General features: G+C 44.6%; 2 protein-coding genes across 6 annotated transcripts in view; one reads left to right on the plus strand and one right to left on the minus strand.

The window, feature by feature from the left end:
* Positions 1 to 9,578, plus strand: part of LOC143286010 (carbonic anhydrase 2-like) — a 22,421-nt gene extending 12,843 nt beyond the window's left edge. For 4 of the 5 annotated variants that reach the window (XM_076593510.1, XM_076593511.1, XM_076593509.1 and 1 more), the window contains exons 2-8: positions 1 to 39; positions 915 to 1,112; positions 1,678 to 1,799; positions 2,624 to 2,719; positions 4,207 to 4,321; positions 6,972 to 7,081; positions 7,602 to 9,578. The exon at positions 1 to 39 is cut by the window's left edge and continues 235 nt beyond it. In XM_076593510.1, coding sequence (XP_076449625.1) covers positions 3 to 39; positions 915 to 1,112; positions 1,678 to 1,799; positions 2,624 to 2,719; positions 4,207 to 4,321; positions 6,972 to 7,081; positions 7,602 to 7,718 — 795 coding nt within the window. In that variant the 5' untranslated portion in view covers positions 1 to 2 and the 3' untranslated portion in view covers positions 7,719 to 9,578. The remainder of the gene's footprint in view (positions 40 to 914; positions 1,113 to 1,677; positions 1,800 to 2,623; positions 2,720 to 4,206; positions 4,322 to 6,971; positions 7,082 to 7,601) is intronic. The other variant, XM_076593512.1, reaches the window with a different exon arrangement.
* The window catches only part of LOC143286014 (protein NDRG3-like), a 201,009-nt gene that overhangs the window by 102,414 nt on the left and 86,095 nt on the right, over positions 1 to 12,500 (minus strand). The gene's annotated exons all lie outside the window — the stretch shown is intronic.

Raw genomic sequence — 12,500 nt, forward strand, 5'->3', positions numbered from 1 at the left:
CCATGGCTGACACTACCTGGGGATATGATGCTAATAATGGTGAGTCTCTCTCTGTGTGTGTGTGTGTGTGTGTGTGTGTGTGTTGTTTTGTGTTGTGTGTGTGTGTGTGTGTGTGTGTGTGTGTGTGTGTGTGTGTGTTGTGTTGTGTTGTGTTGTGTTGTGTTGTGTGTGTGTGTGTGTGTGTGTGTTTGTGATTTGCATACTCAGCTCTGGTAGATAATTATCACAGGCATCCTTCATTATTCAAGACAGCATTGTTCCTCTCTTGTGGAAACGAGGTCGTAATTTTAAGAATCGACAAAAAGAAAAAAAGAAAAAAAAAAGAAAAAAAAAAAAGAAGAAAGGTATCAGCAGGAAAGAAACACCCATGAATTCATGTTTCAATACTTTTATGTGTGTGAACTCCATTTGTACGAGTCATAGGCCTAACCAATGAAATCACTTTAACCTTGACTAGACTGCCTGGTGGGTACCTCCCACGCCTACCTCCCACCCCTCCCCCCCGAAAACAGAGTATGGCTGCCTACATGGCGGGGGTAAAAATTGTCATGCGCGTAAAAGCCCAATCGAATACGACTGATCGTGGGAGTCGCAGCCCACGGACGAAGATGACGATGAAAAAGAAGAAAGGAGAAGGTGATGGTGATGATGATGATGATGATGATAAGAAGAAAGAGAAGAAGGTGATGATGATGATGATGATGATGATGATGATGCTGATGGTGAAGAAGAAGAAGAAGAAGAAGAAGAAGAAGAAGAAGAAGAAGAAGAAGAAGAAGATGGTGATAATGATGATGATGATGATGATGGCGAAGATGATGATAATGATGATGATGATGAAGATGGACACCTTGCCCTTAACTGCCCCGCCTCCCCCCCCTCCTCCCCTCCTTCCCCCCTCTCTCTCTTTCCAGGCCCCTCCACCTGGTCCAGCAAGTTCCCAGAGGCTGCCGGGTCCCAGCAGTCGCCCGTCAACATCGAGACGTCGCGGGTCCGCTACGACACGGCACTGAAGGACACCCCGATGACCATCGTCTACCAGCCGGAGGAGGCCCTGCAACTCTCCAACACCGGGGCCAGTGTCAAGGCCGACTGTGTCCAGGAGAACTCTAGTGAGTGAGGGGGGGTGGGGGTGGGGGGTGGTGGGCAGTAGGGAGGGAGGGGTACCGGTGGTGTAGCAGCTTATTCGTAACCCCCCCAACCCCCCCACCCCCCCCTCTTCGGGGCTTACCCCTGGGATGAAAATCCCTGGGTCCTCGATCTATCTGTGTGTGTGTGTGTGTGTGTGTGTGTGTGTGTGTGTGCGTGCGTGCGTGTGTGTGTGTGTGTGTGTGTGTGTGTGTGTGTGTGGACTTACTTCCCATGTGGGTGGATCGGATGGTGTGTGTGTGTGTGTGTGTGGGGGGGGGGGGTGGACTTACTTCCCATGTGGGTGGATCGGATGGGGTGTGTGTGTGTGTGTGTGTGCGTGTGTGCGCGCGCGCGCGTTCGTGCGTGCGTGTGTGTGTATGTGTGTGTCTGTGTCTGCGTGTGTGTCTTTATCTGTGTGTCTGTGTGTGTCTGTGCACCGACTCACTTCGAAACCAGCGGTGGGGTGGTGGTGGCAGACAGACAGACAGGCAGGCAGGCAGGCAGGTAAGGATTCGAACCTTGGACATAATTATTGGCACGTTGCAGCGCTGAGCGGGGGACCACTGGGCCAAAAGGTGTACCGCCTGGCACAGTTCCACCTTCACTGGGGGGCAAAGGACGACAGAGGCGCCGAACACACTGTGGACGGCAAAGTGTACGCGGCGGAGGTGCGTCCTGTCTGAAGGTTAAAGGGGGTTAACGGTTGAAGGTCAAAGGGTTAAAGGTTGAAGGTCAAAGAGTTATAAGTTGAAGGTCAAAGGGTTGAAGGTTGAAGGTCAAAGGGTTAAAGGTTGAAGGCTAAAGTTGAAGGTCGAAGGGTTGAAGTTGAAGGTTGAAGGGTCAAAGGTTGAAGGTCAAAGGTTTAATAAAGAAGGTTGAAGGGTTAAAGGGTTAAAAGTTGGCCTGCTGCCAACACCTCTCCACTTGACAAAGAGTCTAAGGCTCGAAACGTCGTTTATTATTATTATTATTATTATTATTATTATTTTTTTTTTTAATCTACATCTTATTGCACCTTTGATTTTTTTACACTACCTTACATCAATTTAACTTAAAAAGTTGAAGGTTAAAGGTTAAAGGTTAAGTGGTTAAGGTCAAAGCAAGTCAAGGTTAATTCCCAAACGTCCGCATGGAGGCACATGAAAAAAACCAACTAAACTGAACTAAAATGAACTGAACTGAAGCAAACTAAAGGCAAACAATATCTGGCGACAATTTATGTGGCAAGGTTACATGACAAACACGTAAAGGTTTCCATTACCATTGTAGGGACGGTGAGTTCGTAATATACTCTGTTGGACTCGGCACAAGAAGATGTAATGTAATGAAGCGTGTATGGACCAGTCCACGCGCTTTCACACCTTGAAACTGAAACTGAAAAAACGTGTGTGTGTGCGTGCGTGCGTGCGTGTGTGTGTGTGTGTGTGTTATATATATATATATATATATATACACGTGTGTGTGTGTGTGTGTGTGTGTGTCTGTGTTTCAGCTGCACCTGGTCCACTGGAACAGCAGTGACTACAAGAGCTTCCAGGAGGCGGCCAGTCAGAAGGACGGGCTGGCCGTGCTGTGCATGTTCATCGAGGTCAGCATGACCCACACAGGGCACGTGCACCCCTCACCTCCATCACCTATGATGATGATGATGAGGATGATGATGATGTTGGTGATGAGAAGGAGGAGGAGGATGAAGTAGAAGAAGAAGAAGAAGAGAAGGAGGAGGAGGAAGGAGAAGAAGGAGAAGAAGAGGAGGATATATGAAGATGAAGATGATGATGATGATGATGATATCGATGATGATGAGAATGATAATGATGTTGGTGATGAGAAGGAGGAGGAGGATGAAGCAGAAGAAGAAGAAGAGGAGGAGGAGGAGGATATGATGATGATCATGAAGGTGAAGATGAAGATGATGATGATGATGATGAGGTGGTGGAGGAAGGAGGAGGAGGAAGGGAAGAGGTGGAGGAGGATAATGGTGATGATGATAATGGTAGTGGTGCTGGTGTTGGTGATGATGATGATGATGATGATCATAATGTTTGTGATGGTGGTGGTGGTGATGTTCATGATGATGATGATGATCATAATGTTTGTGATAATGGTGGTGGCGATGATGATGGTGGCGATGATGATGATGATGAGGAGGAGGATGAGGACGAAGAAGAAGAGGGTGATGATGAGGCAGATGACGATGAGGATGCTGCTGCTATGGATACTATTATATAGCACCTATCCTCGGTAAGAGACCAAGCCGAAAATGCTGTACAGAACCATTCGCACAACAGGCTGTCTACCTGGGTAGAGTCGACTGAGAAAGCTGCCTTTAAGCGCTCATCATTCGTTTCCTAAAATGACCGTCGTGAGTGGGTTAACTCACTCAGTATGGGCCAGTCCTCTCTTCTCCTCTACACGGACCCCTCGGATGTCCAGTGGGTGCCTGAATGACCCAACCTTTTAGCTTCCGTCGTCAGAATTGTGGTATTCTTTGTCAACATTCACGTTTTCAGTATAAGAGCCTTCCGCTTGCAATATTTTGATGATGGTAACTGGGGTGAAACGCTGTTAACGTCGTCTCTTTCGCCGTTCGTATGGAGAGTTAACTTGAGACCGATCCTCGTGTCACTGTTGACGGGGTAAGGGGACAAACACGTGCACCACGTGACCATCACGTGGTCATTAGGCATTCTATATTATATAACTATTAGGTCAGTCCGAATCCGCTTGGACTTGGTCATCTGATCGGGTGCATTTGACTGAAGGAAAAAGCAGTCGATGAAATGTTCTGAAGAAAAAATATAAAATAAAAAAGAAAGAGAGAGAAAAACAAAAAGATGGAATATAAAACACTTTTGTTGGTAGTTGTTATTGTGGTTGTTGTAGTTATTACTGTTATTGTTATTGTTTTCGCCTTCACGAAACGGAGGCAGATTAGGGGGTGATTTTGATTGAGAGAGAAAAAAAGAAAGAAAGAAAGAAAGAAAGAAGTAAAATAAAAATGAAATCTGTGTGTGTGTGTGTGTGTGTCCGTGTCCGTGTGTGTGTGTGTGCGCGCGCGCGAAACAACAACAGGTGGGGGATGCCCATAAAGGCTTCGAAATGGTCAGCAGTCAGCTGAGCAAGGCCACGTGTAAAGGGGACTGCTGTGAACTGGACGTCACCTTTGATCCGACCTGTCTCCTGCCAGGTATGTCTATGACAGTCAGCGGTGTCCGACTACGACCATCAGAGCCGCACTGGAGGCAACTGCTGCTGTCCTGATTATCTGGGCTAGATTTTAATTATCCAAGACCCCCCCCCCCCCCCCTTCAGTGCCTGGAGAAAAAAAAACCCAGTAGAAATTAACAAATAGTAAAGAGTGGTAACTCTCTCCATTACACAAGGTACACAACTTCAAGTCAGTGATGCTTACGCTACCGATTCAGCTAGCACACAGGTAAATAAAAGGTACATTGGAACAAACCCAGACACTTCCTCAAAAAAAGGAAGCGCCGGGCCTGTCCTTATACCAATCATTTGACATGTGCACACAGCAGCAAAGACAGAAGAAATGTGCAAACACAAATTAGCTTTTATTCAAGACTGGCATAGCCTCTTTAATCCTGAATAAGCCACACAGAACCTTTTATTTACCTGTATGCTAGCTGAATCGGTAGCGTAAGCATCACTGACTTGAAGTTGTGTACCTTGTGTAATGGAGAGAGTTACCACTCTTTACTATTTGTTAATCATATCGTCTCCTGGCCTCATTATTTGTATAATTTCCAGTAGAAATTGTTTTTTTTCATGTCATGAAACAATATCAAAAACAATAAACCTAAAAGTGAGTAAATGATCTGGAGATATACCGCCCTAGATAAACCGTGTGGAATTTTCAGCCCTCCAGAGTTATTCCCCCTGTTCATTGATGACGTCATCAGTGACGTCACTGTGCACGTACGGTCGGTACGTTCTGTGGCACTTATGGTGGAGAGTGTCTTTCCCGAGTTACATCCCCACTCTCTCGGCCAAGAGGGTTTTGGAACAGTCGGCGTCCGGATGGTCCCCACGCTATTTTGGCAGATGAGCGTCTTAACCCTTTCAACGCCAGTCAATTCAGAGTACAAAATTCCCTTGTGGTATAAACACAGAAAAGATAGTGGCTAAGAACAGCTGGGGATTCCTCCTGCGATGTATAGAAAATATGGCCTATCCTACCACTGAACATTAAGAGCAGTAGGCTCATGGATAACAGACCAATGAATGGTCACCTTTCAGTGACATGGGGAAATGCGAGCTTGGCGGTGAAAGGGTTAAGCATTCAGCCACGTTCCTCCAGGTCCAAACTATACTGGGCTACAGTCTGATTATGATAAAAAGTATCTTGCCCAAGTTACATCCCCACTCTCTCGCCCAAGAGGGTTTTAGGGCAGTCGGGGGTTTGGGATATGGTTTCCCAAAGGCCAACAGGCCCCACAAGGCTGCAGCACTAAACGCCAGTGCAATCTTGCGCTCTTGTTTGAGAGTCATAGTCCTTCACAGAAGACTATATATGATAGTCAGTCGTGTCCGACTATGACCATCAGAACAGCAGAGGAGGCAACTGCTGTTCCGACTATTTGGGCTAGAATTTGATTACAGTGGAGAGTGTCTTGCCCAAGTTACATCCCCACGCTCTTGGCCAAGAGGGTTTTAGGACAGTCGGCGTTGGGATGGCTCCCAAAGGCCAACTAGCCCACAAGGCTGCAGCACTAAGAGCCAGTGCAATTTTGCCTCCTAGTTTGAGAGTCATAGTCCTTCACAAAAGACTAAGCTGTAAATGATTTCCCATTGACTGGAGAAACCATTGATAATACAGCTCTCACTTTGCTGTTGGCCCAAATGTAAACTCATGTCAATCTGTGATATAAGCCGAGTGTTGGGCCGTACAGAAGACTAGGCTGTGAATGAATTTTAAAAAATATTTATTGTGGTTGTGAAACCACTGATCATACAGATTTCACTTTGCTGTTGGCCCAACTGTAAGATAATGTCAAAGACTGAGGCATGATGTGGGAATATTTGTGGTGTGGTTGTGGTGTGTGTGCCTGTGTGTTTGTGTTTGTGTTTGTGTGTGTGTCTCTCTCTCCATATATGCATGTATATGTATATCTGTGTGTCTGCAATAGGGAGGGAGATGGAGAGAGAACAAGAACAAGAACAAAAGAAGAGAGAGAGAGAGAGAGAGAGAGAGAGAGAGAGAGATAGGGGGTGGGGGGGCGGTGTGTGTGTGTGTGTGTGTGTGTGTGTGTGTGTGTTCAGACAGAGGTTGCAGGTAGACAGATGATAGACTGATGTATGAGCTTGCACAACATAGTGAAATGGATCTATGGGTTTATGTGCTCCACGTGAAAACAACAACAACAACAACAACAACAAAAACATTGCCAAAGTACCAGATGACATGTGGGCGATAAGATGTGAATACAGGAGATTGATTTATTACACAGACAGACCGACACACACACAGACAGACAGACAGACCGACACACAGACAGACAGACAGACAGAAAGAGGTGTGATGATGATGTTTTATCAACACCATCGAGCAGATCGACGGCATTTAGATGCTGTGTAAAGGTACATTATTATTTGCGCCTCCGTATGTGTTTACATACGTACATACATACATACACACATGCATGCATATATCTATCTATCTATATGCATGTATGCATGTATGTATGTATGTATGTGTGTGTGTGTGTATGTGTGTGCGTGTGAGTGTGTGTGTGTGTCCGTGCATGCGTGCGCGCGCGCGAGCATGTGTGTATGTGTGTGTGCGCGCGCCCGCGCGAATGCGTGCGTATGTGTTTCAGAGAACACCCAACGTTTCTGGACCTACCACGGGTCACTGACCACACCCCCTTGCTATGAGAGCGTGCAGTTCATTTTGTTTGAGGAGGTCATTCAGTTTTCCTCGGAACAGGTCTGAACACTGAACATGCGTGTGGCTTTGTAGGTCTTTTTGTTATTCCTGAATATCACACAAACACAGTTACAGACACAGACACACAGACAGACAGACACACACACACACTCTCTCTCTCGCAATAACGTACTACGCACGAATACGCACGCACCCACACACACCTGCACGCGCATACACATAAACACTTTCGCAAGCACGTACGCACGTACACATACACTCTCTCACACACACAAACACACACACTCTCTCTCTCTCTGTCTGTCTCTTTCTTGCAAGCACGTACACACACTCAAACTCTCTCTCTCTCTCACACACACACTCTCTCTCTCTCTCTCACTCACACACGCACACACACACACACACTCTCTCTCTCTGTCTATGTCTTTCTCTCGCAAGCAGGTACACACACACACATACACACACACACACACACTCACACACACACACACTCTCTCTCTCTCTCACACAGACACACACACTATCAATAATCAGTACGTCTGTTCTTTTAACTCCCCAGATGACAGCACTGCGCTCTCTACACTTTGGAGACAACACCAGTAGCTGCATGGTCGACAACTTCCGGCCCACGTGCAAGCTGGGAGAGCGCACCGTGCTGGCTTCCTTCGCTCAGTGATTGGCTGATCCATGTCACATGACACCTGCGCGCGAGGGAGCTTGTCCCCGCGGGCAGGCTATTCTGTCGTGTCCAGTTTGTACGGTCTCTTGCTAGTTGTCCAGTTGGGATGAGAGGCGGGATGCAGGAAAGAAAGATGAACACTGAAATGATCACGATTTTAAATTGATAACGTTTGCGCAGTTGATGATATATAAATCATAATGTGAATTTATATAATTATAGCGCCTAATCTCCGGGATTGAATTTGGCTCCACTGAGGTGGCTTTACAATGAAAAACAACAACAACAACAAAAACACACAAAACAAAACCCCAACAAAAACAAATCGTAGTTCTAGTTCGGAATAATCCGTGCGTAATGGCTTCACTAGATGGACAAGGATTGTCCATGTGAGTGATGGATTCACATTAACGATGGACAATGATTGTTCATGTGAGTAATGGCTTCACAAGATGGAAAAATGATTGTCCATGTGAGTAATGGATTCACATTAAAAGATGGACAATGATTGTTCATGTGAGTAATGGCTTCACAAGATGGAAAAATGATTGTCCATGTGAGTAATGGATTCACATTAAAGATGGACAATGATTGTTCATGTGAGTAATGGCTTCACAAGATGGAAAAATGATTGTCCATGTGAGTAATGGATTCACATTAAAAGATGGACAATGATGGTTCATGTGAGTAATGGCTTCACGCAGAAGATGGACAGTGACTGTCCATAATTATCACCACGTTTCTTTGCATTAATGGCTTGGTGTGGGGCGCGCGTGGCACATTTTTATTTGGCGACGGAGTTTTGAGTTTGAGTTTGTTTATTCCCATTAACTCTTTTGAGTCATAGAGAAACAATTAAGGAAACATGACAATAACAGGGATGACGGCCACAGAGGAAGAGCGAAGGAACTGCTCAACTCCATGACACGGGCGACGACTCCTTGTGCGGCCTTTGTCTTTGGTTTTGTATTAACTCCCTTGATTTGTGAACCCCGGCAAACTCTCAGTGTGGCATCGGTTTGAATTTAACCGCAGTTGCTTCCCTTGTGTGCGCCTTTCAAATGATGCAACTGATTTTGCTGATGAAAAGTGGTATAGTCCCTTGAAGAAGAAATCCAGATTAGAGAATATCAGCCTGACATCTTGACTCGTAATATCAATCTTATTTCGGTGAGAGGATAGTCCACAACTGACATAAATATATATATTTAAGTGAGGTGGTAGAATGGTTAAGACGATTATCAGGCATTAAGGATTCGTTGTTGGTAAACGGAAAAAGTGTGTGTGTGGTAATCATGACATGTTTACTGGACACCAGTCACGTATTAGTAGAATGATGTTAAAGTATTTTGTGCACGTGTACAGGTTATTGGTCTGTTTATTGCCGTATCAGTTGTATTTGCTGTCGCTGTGTTTTGTGTCGTCTGGTGATTTTAAGGTCTTACGGATCTGATTAGTGACAATTATACGATGTGGGTTTCATTTGCAACGTTGAATTTTATACAGCACTCAGAGTTTAGAAATGTTTAGCTTATGAATGATATATTTAGGAACAACAGTGGTTTTACTTGAAGGTCTAGGCAATTTTGTGAGTGAGATATGTTTTGGGATATATATATTATAAATATCTATTATATATAATAAATTACACATGTAAATCTAATTGAGACATGTTAGTGGGATATATATAAAATAATAAAGACAACGGATTTTTTTCCCCCCTATTTTTTTCTTTTCTTTTCTTTTTCTTTTTAAAGATGAAAATGTTTTTTTGATAAGTGAATCTGTGATTTTGTACCAGTGACAATCGTATCAAAATTGGGTTGTTTTATGAAAATATAAGCTTTCCCGAACTTACACAGGCGTTTTCCTGTTTGAATGACTCAAGTCCACAGAGGAGAAGATGGACAAACTGCGTGAGGTATAGCCTGTGACTGTCACCGTGCACACACATTGGTGATGGTACTTCGGCAGGTCAGCTAAAGAAGAGGGCGGGGCGCGCGAGCGTATGAGCGTATGGATCGTGTGTGTGTGTGTGTGTGTGTGTGTGTGTGTGTGCGCGCGTGCGTGCGTGTGTGTGTGTGTACGCGCTTGCATATATATATATATATATATATATATACATATACACGTGTGTGTGTGTGTGTGTGTGTTTGTGTGTGCGTGTGTGTCCGTTTAACGTCTTTTCACTTGAAGTGAAACATACATATATACATATGTACACACATATCCCCCCCCGCAACCCCCCCCCCCCACCCCCCCCTCCCCCCCCCCACACACACACACAGACGAGAATGTACTGTTCAAAACGACACGATACGAAACGATATAACACGATACAATACACACACGACACAACTCAGTACAACAGAACACAAATGAAAACAGCACAACAAAACACAGCACAGCACAGCACAGCACAACACAACACAGCACAGCACAGCACAGCACCACTTTATACCTCACAACATACAGTACAACACAGTATAATACAAAGAAAAAAGAAAGAAAGAAAAAAAGAACCATACAATATGATGTATTACACTACAACACGACACTTTAACAATATCACACAGAAAGAGAGAGAGAGAGGGTGACAGACAGACAGACAGACAGACAGACAAACGAACCAAGATTAATGACATTTTCCACCAATTTATTCCACAGAGCGTGTGTATAATTATAAAGGTACCCACGAGCAAGGCTCAGCAATTAATGACGAGATGAATAAAACAAAAAGATGGATCAACATGTCTTCAGCAACCACCTGAAATTGCAATCAGTACTCACGAACAAATGAAAAAAAAAAGAAAAGAAAAGAAAAGAAAAGAAAAAAACAAACAAACAACCCCCCCAAAACAAAACAAAACCAAAACAAAAACGTTCGCCTACCCATTTTATCACTTTCCTTAAAATAATGAATAACGAATTCCGATTTTATTTGTTTGTTTGCTGTTGTTGTTGTTGTTGTTGTTGTTGTTGTTGTTGTTGTTGTTGTTGTTGTTGTTGTTGTTGTTGTTGTTGTTGTTGTTGTTGTTGTTGTTGTTGCTGCTGCTGTTGTTGTTGTTGTTTTTAACTAAAAAAATCGAAAGTTTTGACATACTTGATATATTTAAGTGGTCATTCACCATCTTTATCAGCAAATCTGTAAAAAGTGCATGGCGAGGCAGCTTTAAATAAAAGCTGCCGTGGAAATAGATTCACCAACAGCCTGTCCAACTCAAAGACTTCTTTGCATCAGCTTTGCTGATGAAGGTGGATAGAAACTACCCAATATGTACAAGTAATTTCTTTTTTCTTATAAGCTTAGCATAAACGTATCTATCCAGAGAAAAAAAATGTTAACATTTCACACGCACACACACGCATGCACGCACGCACACACACACACACACAAAGTTATCACACTGACTTGTTTACACACATCAACCAAAAATAACCTGAATATTAAGTGCAAATATATGCGCACATATACGCACGCACACACGCACACACACACACACACATAGTTATGACACTGACTTGTTTACACACATGAACCAAAAACGACCTTACTTTTAAATGCAAATATATACGCACATATATGTATAAATGTATCCGATAAACAAAAGTGTCGAGCTTGTCACCAATACCACCACGTGGTGACCACATGACCGTGTCACGTGCCGTGAATCAACCAATGAACTTTGAAAACCAACCAACAAACAAAAAAACAACTAAAAACAATTATATCAAAAGCACCTTTAGACATCATCATTGAACCATAGTATATAACCCTTGCGCCACGCTGCCTTTAACAGCCCGGTCGAGCACAGAAGCACCCTGCCCCAAATACATTTTATTTTATGGTAAACATAAACGTCAAAACAAAACAAAACAAAGCAAAATTGCACCGTTAAAAAATATGTATAAGAATTAAAGTATGCACTTAATGTACATGAAAAAGAACGATAGTTGGAACTTTCTCAACTTGATCCTAAACACGCACAAACACACACACACACACACACACACACAATCGGTAATGTCAAATAAAATAAATAATATAAGAGGACCCATACGCCATCTCCCGCCGAGGTTGTTGGTCATTCTGTGACTTCCCCCCCCCCCCCCCCTCCGCCCCACCGCCTCCCCTGTTTCTCTGACTTCGTACGCCACGCGAGTACGCTTCACGCTAAGACGCTTGACGCAAGGACGCTTCACGCTCAGACGCTTCACGATCAGACACTCCACGCTAAGACGCTTCACGATCAGACGCTTCACGCTAAGACGCTTTACGCTAAGACGCTTCACGCTCAGACGCTTCACGCTAAGACGTTTCACGCACAGACGCTTCACGATCAGACGCTTCACGCCAAGACGCTTCACGCTCAGACGCTTCACGCAAGGACGCTTCACGATCAGACGCTTCACACGAGGACGCTTCACACAATGACGCTTCACGCCAAGACGTTTCACGCACAGACGCATCACGCCAAGACGCTTCAAGGTCAGACGCTTCACGCCAAGATGTTTCACGCAAGGACGCTTCACGATCAGACGCTTCACACGAGGACGCTTCACACAATGACGCTTCACGCTCAGACGCTTCAGACGAGGACGCTTCACGCAATGATACTTCACGCGCATACGCTTCACGCTAAGACGCTTCACGCGACGACGCTTGACGCTAAGACGCTTCAGACGAGGACGCTTCTCGCGCATACGCTTCACGCGCATACGCTTCACGCTAAGACGCTTCATGCAAGGACGCTTCACGCTAAGACGCTTGACGCGAGG

Source organism: Babylonia areolata, chromosome 9 (assembly GCF_041734735.1).
Source record: "Babylonia areolata isolate BAREFJ2019XMU chromosome 9, ASM4173473v1, whole genome shotgun sequence".
Taxonomy (NCBI): domain Eukaryota; kingdom Metazoa; phylum Mollusca; class Gastropoda; order Neogastropoda; family Buccinidae; genus Babylonia; species Babylonia areolata.